General features: G+C 40.1%; 1 protein-coding gene across 1 annotated transcript in view; it reads left to right on the top strand.

The window, feature by feature from the left end:
* The window catches only part of LOC126236667 (cytoplasmic dynein 2 heavy chain 1), an 873,274-nt gene that overhangs the window by 190,850 nt on the left and 663,262 nt on the right, over positions 1 to 19,162 (top strand). Inside the window, exon 15 of the mRNA XM_049946146.1 lies at positions 18,999 to 19,145. Within this exon, the coding sequence (XP_049802103.1) occupies positions 18,999 to 19,145 (147 nt within the window). The remainder of the gene's footprint in view (positions 1 to 18,998; positions 19,146 to 19,162) is intronic.

Below are 19,162 nucleotides of genomic sequence, written 5' to 3' on the forward strand. Positions count from 1 at the left end.
TGGTAGAGGTAATCCAGGGAATAGGAATGGTCCGTTAAACTTAGAAGGGAGTTATGACTGCCAACAGGAATTCCTGGTAGGAATAAGTTCAGTCAGAATGAATGCAGATGCAAATTATGCCATAATGTGTGTTGCGGATGAAGGAGCTTACAAAGTATTGTCGGACACAGGAGCATGTGTGTCAGTAGCCTTGAGTGAATTAGTAGGTAGGAGGCAGTGGAACTCACCATGATATGATTTACATGGGGTAGCGGGTAATGATATACGATCATTGGTGTCAGTAGTGTCACTAGGACAACCATGTTTAAGCAGTGTGAGGTAGTGGTGCCTCATAGTGGAGGAGGAGATTAGCGTTTAATGTCCCGTCAACAATGAGATCAGTGGAGACGGAGCACAAGTTGGGATCAGGGAAGGATGGGAAAGGAAATGGGGTGTGTCCTGTCAAAGGAACCATCTTGGCACATGCCTAAAGCGATTTCCGGAAATCATGGAAAACCTAAATCTGGATGGCCAGATGCAGCTTCGAACCATCGTCCTCCTGAGTGCGGGTGCCTCATGTATGTGAGAGGTTAGGCAGGGTCCTAGTGCTAGATTTTCTTTATCAATATGATGCCATAATTGACCTTCGATGACCTGTAGTGGAACTGAGGGGAAGACATTCTGACTAGGGGAAACTGTTGTCAGTGTTAATCTGCTGCGAGGAGTGTCTAGTATACAAGAAGGTGCAGTTAAACCATGAGTAATAGCATTAAGTCTTGATTTGCATGATTTTGTGCCAGAAGGCACCAGAAAATCACTATGGGTGAATGTGGAACTGAACTTACGAGTAGGTATGATATGTGTAACAGAACCATCGGAGGGTAGTGAAGTATTAGACAAAGAATGTTGTTTGGTGAAACATAGTATTGTACATGTATGGGAAGGGGATGGAGGAAAAGTGGTACCCATCAGTGCACATAATTTTGGCGTCAAAGATGTAAAGTTGTTAAATGGAATGGTATTAGCTACACTAGAGATTCCAGATGTGGAAGATTGCCACACAGGAGGTGTAAGCTATAAGGGGGCACAGGACACTGCTAGGACTGCATTTTGTGATAAGTTGAAGCATTTGAAGGAGCAGAAAGAGCACAGTTGGAGAACCTGTTGCTAGGATTCCAGGGTCCGTTTTTTCCGATAAGTCCGTTGCCTGCCACATCAATAACACAATACAGGATTCCAATAGGAAATGAAGCACTGGTATACCAAAGACAATATAGAATAACATGGTCACTGCAACCAATTTTAGAAAAGTTCATAGATCAACAATTAGCTGACAGAATGTTAGAAGAAAGTAATAGTGCATGGCAGGAATTGTAATTGTACCTAAGAAGTCTATGGATGGTTCACAGAAGTATTGGTTTTGTTGCAATTATTGTTATTTGAATAGCAAGGTAGCAACAGATGCATAGCCTATTCTGAATATCAAGGAGGCCATAGATAACATAGGCGAAAGCAAGCAATTCTTTATGTTGGACTTAAAGAGGAGATACCATCACTTAGAAGTGGCTACTGAAGATATATGAAAAACAGCTTTTGCAGCAAATGCCGACACTACCAATATAGGGGGATGCCTTTTGGGTTGATGAATGTGCTGGCAACATTCCAATGGCTGCTGGAGGGAGAACTGAGAGGAGCGAAACCACACCATTGCTTAGTATATCTTGATGACACAGTCATGCATTCAACAGATGTGCAGGGACATAGACAGTGTATAAAAGAAGTATTCACCAGATTATGGGCAGCTTATCTCACACTCAGTGCTGAAAAATGTCACTTCGCTCTGGAGGAAGTTAACTACTTGGGCCATGTCATAAGTAAGAACGGTGGAACGACTGATCTGAGGTTGCTGCAATCCGTACAAAATTTTCCAGTACCACAAACTACAAGGGAGTAACAATCTTTCATCAGTCTCACAAATTATTGTAGCAGGTTTGTGGAGGGATTTTGAATATTGCAAGACCATTTATGCAATTGTTGAAGAAAGCTGTTAAGTTTGTATAGTTGGAGGAATGTCAGGGAGCATTTGATGAGTTAAACAAGGTGTTGAAATCCACTTCAGTTTTAGTATTTCCAGACTTTCAGAAATAATTTGTATTGTCATGTGATTCGCCAAACTATGCCCTTGGCTGCATTTTTAGCCAGGAGGTCAGTGGTCAAGAACATCCTTTTGCCTTTGCATCAACACAATTGAATACCACAGAAAGAAATTACTCTACAACAGAGAGAGAGGTGCTTACTGTAGTATACAGAGTAACATACTACCAATATTATTTACACAGGAGGAAGCTTAAGGTGATAACGGGCCATGCAGCTGTATAGTGGTTATTAGGAATGAAAGACCTGTTAGAAGATTAACAAGATGGGCATTGACTCAGTGAATTTGAGTATGAAAGAAACCACAAGCTGAAAAATGAGGAAGGGATAAGCAGAAAGATAGCTGTAATATGAGGTCTGTTCAAAAAGTTCTGGATCTTTGCCCACAACATTTTTTTTTTTTCGCTTACCTTTTACTTATTATGCATGGTCTCCAAAATACTCTCCTCCACAATTGACACACCATGCTCAATGCTGGTTCCGCTTCTGGAAGCAATCTTGGTACACCTCTTGCTGCATCATGCGAAGCGGCATCTGCGAATTTTGTTTTATCTTGTCTGTCATTGCAAATCCTTGTCTTCGCAACAGGATTTTCAACTTCAGAAATAAAAAAAAAGTCTACAGGGGCCAGGTCTGGAGAGCACAAAGGATGAGGCAGCACAGTGATTTCATGTTTTGTGCAATAGTCATGTGCCAACAGGGACGGATGATTGGGTGGAGTATCATGATGCAAAAGTCATGAATTGTCTCACCACATTTCAGGCCATTTCCTTCCCACGTTTCTTCGCTGGTATTGAAACACATCCTCATAGTACCATCTATTAACAGTTTGTCTATGCGGCACAAATTCATGGTGAACTAATCCTTCAAAGTTAAAGAAAACTATAAGCATGGCTTCGACATTTGAGCTGACCGGATGGGCTTTTTTTGGTCTTGGAGAACCTTTCCCAACCCATTCTGAAGACTGAACCTTGGTCTGAGAGTCATAATCATAGACCCACGTGCCATCACTAGTTCTGATTATCTTAAGGAACATCTCATTCTCATCTGAGCGATCCAAAAACTCTTTACAGATTGCGAGGCGAAGGTCTTTCTGGTCTTGACTCATGAGCCATGGGGCAAACTTGGTAGCAACAACTTGCATTCCAAGATGCTGTCTCAGGATTTCATGACAGTCAGTCTTCGATTGGCATGCACAGTTACATTGAGATTCCTGACATGAGCGTCGTTGGTAAACGTTAAAGTGCATCTTGAACAAGGATCATCTTTAACTTCCATCTGGCCATTTTTAAACTGTGTGAACCATTTGTAACTCCAAGTATGGCTTAAGAACTCACAACCGTGGGCTTCCTGCATCATTTGGTGTGCCTCTGTAAAGGTTTTCTTCCATTTCACACAGAATTTAATGCAGACACATTGCTTCTTTAGTTCTGCCATCTCAAAATTTACAAACTGTGTAACACATACTACGCAATACAGCACTGAACAATAACTAAGAGACATATAACAATGAAACTTCAAGCAATTACGGATTAAACACTATATGTGTGCCAGGATGCCAACCGTATTTTGCTGCAACACACAAAATTACAAATGCTCTAAATTTTTTTGAACAGAGCTCATACAAGCACTGGATCACAATCTTGCAGAGTGACCAGCAGCACAGAACACTCATGAGGAATGTAGGCTGTATAAGAAACAGCAGCAATTTGGTATGCGTGATGGGTTATTGTGCAGAGAGACAAAATTAGGACCATGAGTGGTGGTGCTAGCCAAGTTAAAATTGGAAGTGTTACATGAAATGCATGATCACATTTAGTCAGGCCATGGTGGATGCAGGACAAGTAGGAGGCTGGCAGAGAAGTGCTAGTGGAAAGAAAGGAAGGATGATGCAGATCGATACATCAAGAATTGTGGGGAGTATACAGAGGGCCAATTTGAGTCAAGCAGATATTGTTACAGAGATTGCTAGAAGCAACAGAACCTTTTAGTTTCATTGTGGTGGACATGTTAGGACCATTCAACTGACCACCAGCAGGTAATCGTTTTGTGCTGACCATAATAGATCATTTTTCTTGTTATGTCAAGATCACATTCACACAGACATTAGTGGACATTGAAGTTCAGAATGTGACAAATGATGATAGTGGACCAGGGGATGAACTTCACGTCAGACCTGATGAAATAATTGCGTTGATTGCTGAGAGTGAGACGTTGAGGACTAGACCACTACATCTGCAGGCTAATGGGAGGACAGAGAGAGTTCATGGAACAACTGGAAAAATGATTTGTTATTATATGGATTAAAATCATTCAAATTGTAAGACATACCAAGCATTTGTCATAAACAAATATAACTTTATAGTATGTACTGGCACCTGGTTATCACCATTAGAGGTAGTGTATGGCAAGAAGATGGTGTCACCTTTCGATTGACCAGAAGAGTGGAAGAAAGGGAGAAGCAGTCTGTGATTTTGCAATAAAACTAAAGGAGGGGTGGAACAGGGTACAAAGAGGAAATACAAAGTCTTTGGAGAAACAGGAAGAGGCAATGAGGCATGCGGGTACATTACTGTAGTATAAGGTTGGTCAATGGGCAATGTTGTCGAGTCCATATATGCTGAAGGGAAAGACAAAGAAGTTTTTAACACAATACCAGAACCCATATCAAGTAGTTAAAACTATGTCACTGGTGAATATGATGTTACAGTTTCATCAAACAGTGACAACGAGTGTGCACGTGGGACGTCTGTGACCATTCAAGGCGGCACCAGGGATGATTCCATGAGAAGTGCTAGTAAAGACAAGATAGGAAGACTAAGAGGAAAAAGCAAAACGATGGGCTGTGGGAGAGGGAAGTCTGGATACCTCAGAATCATTATACATTAAGGTCAAGAGAGTAGTTATGTGTATCGATTTTGTGTAGTTTATTTGTATGTGTAGTGTAGGACGTAATGTTGATAGTAGTAGGGACAGACCCACATATTTATTTGTATCAGAAGAACATTAAGATGATCACTGTTCAGAGATGCAGGTTTCTTAAAGGAGGATAGGTGATATGGATCCTTTCTTCAGGTTGCCAGGTGAAGGAAAAAAAGAACACTAGTTTTGGCAGTAGTGTACCTCTTTGCTGGTGGTGGAGTAACTGGACTGCTGAAGCACCACATGGATGGTGGAGCCTTGTTTTCCAGACAGCCATATGTTGTATTTTCTAGCCATAAATGGTCTTTAAGTTTGGTATTTAAAAGCTGGAAGAAGTATTTTCAGGTGTGCGAGAACTGGCAATTAGTAGTGGGAAGCAGAGAGAGGTCTCAAAGGAACTTCCTCAGGACATATGCACAGTTAAAGGAGCAGATGCAAGAGGTGACTGAAGTAGAGATGGGCACTCTGCTCCCGAATTGATTCAAAGGGCCAGATCTTTCAAAAGAGTGGATAATGGGTGATTCGGAAAAAATGAATGGTAGCTCATTTGATTTCAAAATGCGTTTCTTGTGGCTGTCATGAATGGGAAGGAAATTCTGTGCTAGGCTGCTGCAATGGCATGTGATGTCACATCGTTAAGGAAACGTCTCCCAAGCTACAAAAAATGTGTTATAGATGATGTGCACATGTGGACTTGCAAACCTTATTAGTACATGAAGCCCTTCTCGTGTGTGAAAACAGAAAATAAAGAAAGTTCTGTTTTTTTCCAGTTTATTGTCTGACAGTATCCATCCAGGCATAGTAGTGCTACATATTACGATATGAAAGTAAGCACAACACAACACTCAGTCTGTGAGTGGAAAAAAAGAAAATTCAACTTTGCTGGGAATCAAATCTGGGCCCCTTCACTTCAAAATCCACCACACTGACCACTCAGTTACCGAGGCAAACAAAAGCTGAGGTCTTCAGAAAGATACATTAATGCAGAAAACTCTTCCATCATGTTTCTGTTCTTGATTTCAAAAGAATATCTCAAATTTCAGTAGCTCAATAAACATTTACATGATTTTGAGTGAGCTGTTACTTCTTATCCTTTGACTTGGCATCGCACTTGTAATGTGTTGCCAGTGATGGTAAAATCTGCGTCTTCTATTGTTTTGACATAACCCTTCCAGTTGTTTCTGTATTCTTCAATCTGCTCATTTAAATTTTTACTCTCAGTTCTTTTCTGATAGCTACATTCACTCTCCCCTCATACAAATGTACCCAGCTACTCTTCTTAGCAATCGGATCTCTGGTGCTATTCTGATGGGAATGAGTGTTTGTTGTCCAGGAAAGAGATTCAAGGTCTAGGAAGCAGTAGTTATTGTGAGCAGTACTGGATCAAGAATAAGCTTGAGTATTTTGACTGTGATGCCACCATGTACAGTAAAAGCTGAACTGAAAGATTTTTCGATAGTGTTATGAATTGAAGAAAGAATTTTTGTATGTATAGGAGGTTTTGGTTACCAGCAGAGTGTAGGGACAATGGTAGAGATAATCCAGGGAATAGGAATGGTCCATTAAACTTAGAAGGGAGTTAGGACTGCCTACAGGAATTTCCTGTAGGAATAATTTCAGTGAGAATGAATGCAGATGCAGATTGTGCCGTAAAATTTTTCCACTTGATAAAAAATGTTTAGGGTTTTGTTGTAATATTTACAACTTTTGCCGTAGACAAAATTTAAAACTTTTGTATCTGAAAGTTACTAGGGCCATAATACAAAATTATTGCTTCTCTTCATATGTTCTTTCAAAATGAGACCAAATCAAATAAAAATACCGGTTTAGTGACCTGAATTAAAAAGGCCTATGTTCCTTTTACTTATTTTTGTGAGTGAATGGTGAGTGGTGAGTCATGGAAAAGAACTAGTCCATTCCAGTGAGTGACCATTTCTGATCCAATCTCTGAAAAGAACAGTTTTGTTCATCTCTAGATTGAAGTAGTTCCTCGTGAGCTTAAGGTAGATGTGGGGATATAATATTGTAGACAGTCTTTGGGCAGCAGACACAAGTGATGTGAGCAAATTGAATAAGACACAGAAGCCACAAGAGAGTTAGCAGAAGCAAATAATGTGAATGTAGAGTGGCATTCCACGTAAATTATGAACTTGTAGAGCAGTGTGCTGAACAACACATGTATGCTCCACCATCTGACTAAGGAAGTCATGGATTATTTCAGGAGCGTGGTTAGTACCATGAACTGGGATTTGGAGGCAATGCAAGCTCATATGGAGGTATTAGATGCAAGGTTAACACTGACAAGGTTATTGCAGCTGCTAGGTGATAGCATCTGGGACGCAAGGTTTGAAGCTAACAAATTTGCAGGAGGCAGTCCATGAGGCACTGCATAATCAATTAAGTCTAGCCTTGCTGTCACCTGAGCAATTTCTGAAGAGATGGAAGGTGAAGGAGAGTTGACATCGGAGTTACAACTAGTAGTGGAACTGAGTAATCATAACTTACCATTATACTACCATAGTGCAGCAGTAGGTGAAGTAACAGATTGTGCACGATTGCACGTATCAGTGAAAATACTAATAGCTGGGAAACACACACTATTTTGGCATTACATAGTGCACACTTATCTGGTGAAGCTAGCGACAGTTGGGAAATATATGCAAGTTAGGGAAGAAGGGGTGTTACTATTAGGAGGAGATGGGGACCGACAACTGAAGATGAGCAAGGGTGAGCTCGAAGAATGTCAGATTGGGCTGGTCACAGTATTCCCAAATCGTGAAGCTATAATGAGTAGGGATAAATGCATTCTGCAACTATTTAAGGGGAAACTTTGACCAGACGAGGTGATTGAACCAAAGCCTTATTTTCGGAGAGCAGAGCAGCACTGGGTCTGTTCAGTGTAACATGACATGGTGGTGGTCAGTAGTTGTTATGAGCAAGGGAAACTCTTGGGCAAAACATTTGGAGTTTGGCGGCAGTGGACTACTAATTAACGGGTCTACGTTTCATATACTAGTGATAAGGTGGGAGTTACTCTAGTTAATGTGACACAAGCACAGCTGTACTGGCTAGACGAACCACAAGAGATTTTATTGAAACATAATCTTACCTTCTCGAAAGATACTTGGGAGCCAGGACAGACCACTCCTTAAGCCAAATGATAGCAGTCCAAGAAGGGTGGTTGGCTGCAGAACAAATGCTACAGCATGTAGAGCAGTAGCAGAATAGGAGTATCAGTGACTTCAAGTGCGGTCATTCCTAGCACCGTGTTGATTCTGATTTTGCTCGGCATAGCTCTTTTATATTTGAGGTGATGTAGCATGAGGGAGCCCAATCCAGTGGTAATACAAGTTCCAATAGATAGGATTCCCAGAGCAAGAGATGGCAGATCGATCAACTTATTTGATATAGTACTTACGTAATAGTTACAAATAGACAATTTGGGGTAACTGTACAGATAAAGAGTATAGTTGTAATCTTGTAATCAAAGTAGAGTAATGTTTTGGAGTAAGGCCGTAGCTGTCAATCATGCTATGTTGGCAAGTAGGGCACAATAACAGATGCGCAAATGAGTTGCCAGGCAATGATAGCTGAAAGCAGCAGTAAAGTGCCCCGCAAAGAATGATATAGTTAGCCTGTCATTTCCACCCCACTTGAATGAATATTTTTGTTATAGTCAACGTGACTAGATACCAGGTTTTAGAGAAACAAATGGGCACTTGTGGAGTATAAATGAGGCTGAATTTGAGGACAGGACATCATTTACTACTGTGGCTTGGCCATCACAAAGTAGCCACACTGTGATGCCAGACCACCGTTGGACTGTGAAACGACTGAGCAGGACCAGCAGCATTCTCCGGTTTGAAATCAGGGTGTGTCTACCGACACACTGGATGCTTCGTGGGACTTGGTGCCACATGCCTACCAGCTTGCTGTCCGTATCTGCTGGTGCCGATGCTGAGGCTCAGGGAGGGACTCAGTGTCACAGTGCCAGCTCCCATCCCATACCTGTCCGAGGGGCATGGATGAAAACCCGTGCTTAGATGCCGCTGTCACTGCAGAGAGAAGAGCAGCGGCCGACCATGTGGTCTGTCACTCCTCCAGGAAGTGCCTCTGTCACAACTGGCTGTAACCTTGCCTTAACTGCTGGGCTGGAGCCCTGATGCAACACTGTCAGGTGCTGTCCTAGCAGCAACGCCTGCCTCATGTAGAATTGAAGACATAATAAAGCTATATTGCTAAACTGTCAGCAGCGTTTCCACAGGTTTCCCCGCACACGTACCACCCCCTACAGAGGTGCCTCTGTAGTGGTCCCTATGTATGAGCACTGCTGCTAGATACATCCTCTGCAGTAATGGAATGAAATTTTAGAAATTTGGATGATTTGCAGAATAGGTTGCTGTAAGCAGTGCAGGAGCAGATATAATTTTTATTGTGATCTGGGAAGCTTTAACTATGGATACCTTCAGAATTCCATCTAGTACCAAGTTATTTTAAGTAAGACTCCTCCACTTTTACAAAAAGAATCTGAAACTAATTTTGATAAGAAGCTGTTTACTTCATTTCACTCGCAGTACAGATAACGAAAGACGTGTAGTTTCCTCTTTTTTTAAAAAATAAAAGAAAATGGAAAATTTTTTATTGACTACACAGTCATAAAGTTGCTGGTGTTTCTAAGCCAGGTAGTCAGTCATGGTAAATATTTTATCCCAAGAAAGATCACTTTCTGCAGGCACAGTACTTGTCATGAAGGCAGCTGTGCAAAAATAGCCATGGACGGACTTGAAACTTCTGCCATGGGTGGGCTGTATGAGTGTTTTGTAAGCGATCTCCTATGCCCCTAGCACTCTACCGAAAGATTGAAGTCTGCCACCTGCTTTACCAATGACTGTGTCTATGTGATTGTTCCACTTTATATCCCTACAAATTACATCATTTAAGGTTTTATGTAGTTAAAGATTCGAGGCAAAAAATAACTATGTCTAACATAACATGAAAACAAATTTTGCCCCAATATTTGGAAAGATTATACTTAAACAGTAGCAGCCTGTTGTAGAATAATACCTACAGTTTTCTGTGTGTGTGTGTGAAGTATGATGTATAAAGGAAGACATCAGACAAGATGATAGGGAAATCTACTGTTCTACCAATGGTGGTTGAAATTTTAAAACCTGGGTGATAAGAGGTGGCACAGAGCAGTACCACACATCCTGCGCGTTTTCACTTCTTGAGGGGCCTCTGGAATCTAAATAGATGAGATATGGACATTGCAATGGAAAGGTGGCCCCTGAGGGGTGGCAGTAGTGCGTTTTGTATGTTTGCTTTTCTTTATGATTGTGTTAGTTACCAATTGACAAAATGTAGGTGAATTTAAGTTCATAAGTATTTGTTTGATAATTCATAATAGCTGAATCGAATACTAAAATGGTATTTTGATTGACAAATAGTTTAAAAATGAGACCAGCACAACTTGAAGAAGACATATTAATAACAAAATGTTTTTAAATACAATTTTGTTAGAGTAATACATTAATTTCCCCAAGCTGGTGTAATGTTGCCAGGTGTTTGCCAGTATGTGTGCAAGACAAGAGGAAAAGCTGTGGTAAGGGAATTTCATTAACTGATTTGTCATGAACTGCTGATTTAGCAGCAGTGAAGCATCAATACTGAGGCTGCTGCAGCGGCACATATGTTGTGATACACTGTGTCTATATTTGGTAGAGCACTGTGAAAAATGTGGTGACTAGTCAGTGACATAACCAGTGGATTTTCAGAAGGAACATGAGAATACCATCAGAAGTTCCAAGACCAATTAATTGACTTGAAACTTGACTGCAAAGCCCAAGCACTTTTCTTGCAATATTCCTATGAATATTTCTATCTGAAAGTGAAGAATTGCTGTGTTGTTCATTTTAGCTTTGGTATCTACGTACTTCACACAAAAGGAATTCAGCATCTCCTGATGAAAGGAACAATCAAAGTGCAGAAATGTGAAAGGGGAGGCCAAACTGAGACTCTGAATAGCATAAATGGAAACAGGCATGTGGCTATCAGGTGCAAGGGAGCTACTAATGATACCAATTCACGTGATTGTTATAACAAACATTATTATTGTTACAATTATTTAAATATAACTGTACTTGCATTTTATATTAAAATTAATGTGTACCTTGTGTTTTCTTTTGGCACTCTACATTGTTATCAATTAATGTTTAAGGTATGACTTATTCATTGTTTTTAAAAAGGTCTTCTCCATCAGAACTTAATGTGTTCACAGTTTACCCATTTTCAGTTATTTACTTGATTAAAACACCTCTGATGGGTTTTTATGCTGTCCATCATGAGTTCTTCAGTTACACCAATCTATTCATCTTACAGTAGCACTTGCATTCTACATCTCAATTATTTGTTGGATGTATCCCAGTCTCTGCATTCTCCTACAGTTTTTAACTACTGGACTGTTCCACTGCTGACATCATTTTCCAAAATTTTTGAAAGGGTGGTGTACTATAGAACAGCATCTCACCTGAGCAACAATAATATCCTCAGAAAATCACGGTTTGGGTTTCAGAAGACTTGATCTACTGAGAATACCATTTACATGTTCACTCACCAAATTTTACAGACCTTAAATAATAATATAGCGTCAATAGTAATACAACCAATGTAGGCCAGGGACATTACTCTGACTGAGGAAAGATCATATAAGAGGTTCCCCAAGGTTCAGTCTTATGTCCACTATTGTTTCTTATACAGGGTGGAGAAAAATTGTGTCACAAAATTTTAATCCCAGATAGCTGATGCTAGTACGAACGAAAATTGCTAATGTTGTGCAGGTCAACAATGCAATGAAATTTGGCGCCATGCGCTATGATTGGCCACAGGATTGCTCTGTTGCTTGACGCTCTGGACAAAGTGTGACCATGAATGTTTTGCCTGCTGGAGATCACAATGTATCCAAGGTGGCCCGCACGCTCAGTGGTAGCATGCCAGCCTTCCACTCTGGGGACTTGGAGGCGAATCTGCTGAGGTCCTGACGCATCCTTCTGTAGTTTCATGATAATACGTACCAGGAACAAACCCATAAACAGCTGTTAGTTTGTCTTTTACAAATTGTGTCGGTCCTGAGAAGGACCTTTTTTGTAGCTAGGACATTGTTTACTTAAAGCAGGTGCTCGAACTGGCAGCCCTCTGATGCGACACGAGCTTGGTAATGCCAAACAGTGTTTTGCCGAACTCTTTCAAAGATTCCTGGCACTGACCTGATGTGATTGGCAGCATGTTGAATGTTATCCATTAATTCCTCGTCATTTCTAGATGGTTCACGTCCAGGTGGGTGAACTAGAACCTTGAAGAATCCCCACAGGAAGAAGTCCGGTGACATGAGGTCTGGTGATCATTGGGGCCATTTTCCTGCGAGTACCTTTACCAGTTACCCGGCCATCAAAGAGTTCATTTAAATGTCCGTGCACAGCACGATTGTTATGTGTGGGCGCCCCATCACATTGCAACCACATGCATAGCTGTATGTCCAGGGGAACATCTTCCAGCAGGCCGGGTAGAGTTCCTTGCAAAAAATGAAGGTAATTTGGCCCAGTTAGTCTAGGAGGTAGACGGACCAGCCCAATCAGATGCTCACCCACAGTGCCTGCCCAAATGTTGAGTGAAAATCATTCCTGATGTCCATGGACATATGTAATGTGAGGGTTTCCCCTTGCCCAGTAAAGAAGTTTTCGAGTGTTGTAAAGGCCATACCGATGGAAGGTGCACTCTTTGGTAAACAACACAATGGCGGAGAATTCGGGATCTTGTGCAGCACATCACAGAAACCACTGGCAAAACCCTAGCCTGTGTTTGTAGTCCACCACAGGATTTAGGTCTTGGACAGGGTGGAAACTAAATAAATGCTGGCCGTCATCCCCCAAAACCTCCCAGACTAACCAATGAGTGACCTTTGTGTCGTGTCCAACTGCTCAAGTACTTGTCATAGGTGCTTCCTCAATGTGCTCGAGAACAGTCTCTTCAAATGCAGCATTCTGTCATGTTTGAGATCTTACAGCATCACCATGATATCCCACTAATGACCCTATTTTGCCAAGTCTCTGGTGAATTGCTGTGAACGTTTGCAGGTGTGGGTGGGGTCTTGCTGGGTACTGTTCCTCATACAACTATCGAGCTTCATGTGCATTACCATTGGCTAGTCCATAAACGAAAACCATATCTCATTGTTCTTCAAACAAATATTGTTCCGCCCCGCTTACTGTATGACTAAATCGCAGGTGGTGTGTGTGTGCTCTGAAGTGAAGCTTAAGTTTGAATGCCTTTGACGTGAGATGGAGACAAACACCAAGACGTATTCGACCCGTGTGCTTATCACATTGGGGCAGTGACAGGTAAAGGGACATTTGTATGTGTGAACCGACAACCACAGCGCTGCCATCAACCGATGAACAGCAACAGGGAATCTCACAGCCAATTGGAGCACTTGGTACCAAGTTTCCGTAGTTTAAAAATGTTGCGTTGTTGACCTACACAACATTAGTAATTTTGGTTCCTACTGGAAGCATCTAGCCGGTGTTAAAATTTAGTGACACAGTTTTTCTCCACCATGTATAGTATTGTAAAAGATTTTCCATCTAATATACAACAAGCAGAACTAGTTCTTTATGCAGATGACACTAGTGTTACAATCAGTCCAAGAATACATACAGAAACAGAAGAAATGGCAAACAGTGTTCTTAAAATTATCACTGACTGGTTTTCTGTGGATGGTCTCACTCTCAGTTTTAAATGCCCATCTAGGTGTAACACATGGTAAAAAAATAATAAATAGAGTGGAAAATTCAGAACTTAAGTTCTCCATGTTGACGAGAATTTAAACTGGAAAAGTGCATTTTAGAACTCCTACAACAACTTAGTTCAGCCACAAATGCACTCGGAATCATTACAAATCTTATGGAGAGATAAATCAGTAAGTTCAGATATTTTGCATATTTTCGTTCAATAATGTCATATGGAATGATGTTTTGGGATAACTTGTCTTTAAGAATGAAAGTCTTCACTGCTCAAGAACACGCTGTAAAAAATAATATTTGTTGCTCACTCATGATCATCTTGTAGGCATTTGTTTAAGAAGTTGGGCATTCTGACTACTGCTTCATCATATATTATTTTTTCATGAAGTTTGCTGTCAATAATCCATAACAGCTCAAAAGGAATAATGATGTACATAATTACAATACGAGTAGAAAAAAGACATTCATTACTCCACATTAAGTTGTCTTTAGCACAAAAAGGGTGCATAGTGTTTCAACTAAAAGTTTTGGTAACTCACCCAGTGATATAAATGTCTAACAGACAGCAAAGTAAAATTTGAAAACAAACTGCAAATGTTTCTCGTTGACAACTCCTTCTATTCCGTATAAAAATTTTTATTATTGTGATAAGTAAAGTCATGCATATGATTCATGGATGTGAAACTAAGTATCTAATAAACCACTACATCAAGGGGGTGAAACTCATACAGGGATTACCAGTATCATGACTTTGGTTTATTGCCAGACCACTCAGAGTACTGTAAATTTATTAATCCTGCTTTGCATCATTTTCTTATTATGTAGTTCAAGATCTTCCATATTCATTTTGGTTTTATAGTAAACAGAATCTTTTTTCGTCGCCCCTTGTTTCATTGAATTTTGTTCGTAATTACAACTTCTTGTGTGCATTGCACTCTTCGAATTGCAATGCAAGTGTGTTGCTTGTTTTCAGTCTGAATTTTGCTCACATCCATAATATTTGGGGATAAATGATTCCATATTTGTTTCTGTTTCATATAAAACATAAGTTGATTTAATGATACGGTGTTTTGCGGAACTGCTCAACTCAAATGCACAGTAACTATATTGCTGGTACTCTAATTTTTGTTTGTGGCCATTTTCTATATTTTCTCACATTTAATGGAGAACTCCAAAATTTTCATTGGAGTGGGATGATGATTCTAGTATATCGATTTCTGCTAAAACATGTTTCTGTAGAATGTGTTAATAATGTGCAAACACATTTACATAACTACTGTTACATTTTTTACCATTTGCGAGAAGGAATGCTGTAGTCAGTAAGACTACAAATCATATGCAGTGCAAAGAGCCAATGCCATTCAAAGCAGAACTACAAATTCATTTAATGACAAGAAGTAATAAAGTTGAATACCAATTCTGTGAAAAGCTACAGTATGGGGTCCTCCATTAAATGTGAGAAAGTGCAAAAAATCGATGGTGGGGAAGGGAGGGTAATTAGAATATGAGCAATACAATTACAATGCATTTAAATTGAGCAGTAGGAACAAATATAAGTTAACCCACAGAAAACCTTGCGATGAACCTGGCTTATATTTTATGTGAAACAAAAACAAATGTGAAATCATTTACTGTGCCCAATATTAGAGATGTGAGCAAAAATCAAGCAGAATATGAACAACATACATACAATCCTATTCAAAGCATGTAATGCACAAAAAGTCAAAATCAGGAACACAAAGTGATGGAATCGGCTTGTGTGTCATATCATGTCAGATGATTGTTAGTATATTGTCCACCTTGGACCATACTACTGTGCATGCAAGGCATGTATTGTGGGCTGCCACCTCTCCAGGAGCATGCAAGCTGCAAGTCTAATTTTGAACTTGTTCACACAGCCTTATGGTGTCTGCCCCGGTAGCTGAGTTGTCAGCGTGACAGAATGTCAATCCTAAGGGCCCGGGTTCGATTCCCGGCTGGGTCAGAGATTTTCTCCACTCAGGGAATGGGTGTTGTGTTGTCCGAATCATCATCATTTCATCCCCATTGACGTGCAAGTTGCCAAAGTGGCGTCAAATCGAAAGACTTGCACCCAGCGAAAGGTCTGCCCGACGGAGGCCCTAGTCACACGACATTATTATTACAGCCTTATGGCGTCCAGCGGTGCTGATGTGATCGGCAGGCAGTGTGCCTATCACAATAGAGAGCGCTGTAGTAAGGACACCACTTTTTATGCCATGTTACATGCCAACTCAGTGCCAAGCTGTTATCCTTCCACTGGAGAATGTTTAGGTTGCCATTGGACCTTGCTGCAGCCAACACCCTTCTGGACTTGACGCCAACATCCCACTGATCGGAATAATTGCCCTTGCTGTAAACATCTGTTGCCATTTCTATGCAGGACTGTCATCCGCCACTCCCAGGTGCCATGCCTCACTGCACGTTGACTGACCAGAGGCCACTGCCATTGAGCCACCACCTCCAACATCCACCGACACCCTACGTACTGGGTGCATCATCATCCTACCAACAGCTGTCATTGTCAAGCCTTCACCTTCAATATCTACCAATGCCTAATGTCCAGACCGCTACCACCATAGTGTCTTAACATGTGTGCTGTCATCCTGTTCCTTCTTCTTGTCAGTATTCTCCTTTTGTTCCTTTCTTCGCCTGTTCTGTGGAGATTGTGGAGATCCTCCTCATTCTGTATTGTACTAGTCAACGTATTTTTCAACATTCTGTTGTAGCACCATGTCTCAAACACTTTGATTCCTTTTTTTTTTGTTTTCCCACAGCCCATGATTCACTACCATGATCCAAATGTATTATCTAAAAAATCTTCCCCAAATTAAGGTCTATGTTTGGTACTAGTTGACTTCTCTTGGCCACTAGTGCCCTTTTGGCAATGTTAGTCAGCTTTTTATGCCTTCCTTGCTTCATTCATTGTGGGTTATCGTGCTTTCAAAGTAGCAGACTTCCTTAACTTCATCTACTTTGTGATCACCAAATTTGATATTAAGTTTCTCACTGTTCTCATTTCTGCTACTTCTCATTACTTTTGTCTCTTATTTTACTCTCAATCCATATTCTGAACTTATTAGAGTGTTAATTCCATTCAACAGATCTTGTAATACTTCTTCACATTTACGAAGGGTAGCCATGTCATCTGTGAATCTTATCAGTTATATCCTTTCATCCTGAATTTTAATCCCACCTTTGAACTTTTCTTTGATTTCCATCATTGCTTCTGTGCTGTATACACTGAGCAGTATGCTCTAAAGACTACATCCCTGCCTTATATCCTTTTTAATCTCAGCACTTCGCTCTTCGTCTTGCAGTCTTATTGTTTCTTCTTGGGTCTTGTATATATTGTATATTACTCTTCTTTCTCTATATCTTACTCCTATTTTCCTTAGAATTCCAAACATTCTGCACCATTTTACTTTGTCAAACAGTTTTTCTAGGTCAATAAATCCTTTGAACAAAACTTAATTTTTCATAAGTCTTGCTTCCATTATCATTCACAAAGCCAGAACTGCCACTCTGGTGCCTTTACCTTTCAAAAAACTAAACTTATTGCTATCTAACAATCCTCAATTTTCTTTTGTGTTCTTCTGTATATTATTCTTGTCAACAACTTGGATGCATGAGCTATTAAGCCGACAGGCTGATAGTTGTTGTACTTACCTACTTTGTATCATTGGGATTGTGTGGATGATATTTTTCTGAAACTTTGATGGGGTGTCTCCAGTATCACAGATTCTACACAAGATGTCGAATAATTATTTGGTTGCCACTTCCCCCCAAAGATTTCAGAATTTTGAAGAAATGTTATCTGGCACTTCTGCATTATTTGAGCGCAAATCTTCCAAAGCTCTGTTAAACTCTGACATGAATACTGGATTCCTTAAGTCTACCATATCAATTCACACTTCCTCTTCTGTCATATCTTCAGACAGTCCCTCGTCCTTATAGAAGCCTGCAAAATACTCTTTCCAACAATCCACTCTCTCCTTTGCATTTAACAGTGGTATTCCCATTGTACTAATAATGTTAATGCCGTTGTTTTTAATTTTACTGAAGGTTGTTGAGACTTTTCTGTATGCTGAACCTGTCTTTGTAACAACCATTTCTTTTTTGATTTCTTCATTTCCTCCTACAAGTATTTTGCCTTAGCTTTCGAAGTGACTTATAGTGGTCTTGTTTTTCCCTGAACATTTTCTAACTTCCTTCTTTCTTTGAGCAGTTGAAGAATTTCTTCTTTTACCCAAGGTTTCTTCACAGTTACCTTCCCTGTTGATATGTTTGTGTGTCCAACTTCTACTATTTGTATAATTTAAAGATGTCCATTGCTCTTCAACTGAATTGCCTACTGTGGGATTCATAACCACAGTATCTACGACCTCTATAGCTTCAAACGTGTATCATCATTTCTTAGTACTTCAATATATCACTTCCTTCTGCATACAAGGGTGCCTCAGCAGCAGCCACAACAGTCAATTGCTCCTGACAAAGACAATGGTGGTAATCATCGATAGTGTGAGATTTTGCCTAGAACTGATGTGGCAAGAAATCCTAGAATGGTTTATACACATTTCAAACAGTACTGTAAACTCTTAAGGAGAGTCATCGAAGCCTGAAATTGTATGTGTGGTCAACAAAAAATATGCTTTTTCAACAACAAGATTATAACTATCTGGAACAGACTTTACACATTATTTCAAACCTCTTCAAAACGTTTTCTCACTGACACCCCCACAAAACCACAAAAGAAAGAATCTTTGTGGTTTATTACATTGTCACTTTTCATGCAGTAAAAGTTTCAGCATCAGACATGACATTTTAATTTTTTTACTTCTTTGCTACTAATTCTATTTGCAACACATTTTGCAGACCGTACCCATGTTCACCACCGAATGTACCTGCAAAATTATATTATTGTACAACACATAGTTCAGGAGACATAACATCATAAACATTTAGATGCATGAGAAACCAGCTGTTCTTAAAATGGAATGAAAATTATATAACTTATTTGTAAAGTAACTGTTTTACACATGGGAATTCAGTTCTTTAAAGTATCATGGTAGTGGTCGTACTCTATCTGTGCCATATGTTAGCTGATTTTATTTTAAAATTTGGTTTCAGGCAACAAAAACTACAATTTCAGCCACCAATGGAAGAAATTCGCATGAAGTATTATGGACAGCTGAAACGCTTCCTTGCCCTTCCCAATAATTTTAGGGGTACTGCTGAATCAACAGAGAACTCAATTTTTCCAGTTATAATACAAAGGTACTGTAAATGTTTTT

Source organism: Schistocerca nitens, chromosome 2 (assembly GCF_023898315.1).
Source record: "Schistocerca nitens isolate TAMUIC-IGC-003100 chromosome 2, iqSchNite1.1, whole genome shotgun sequence".
In the NCBI taxonomy this organism is placed as follows: Eukaryota; Metazoa; Arthropoda; class Insecta; order Orthoptera; family Acrididae; genus Schistocerca; species Schistocerca nitens.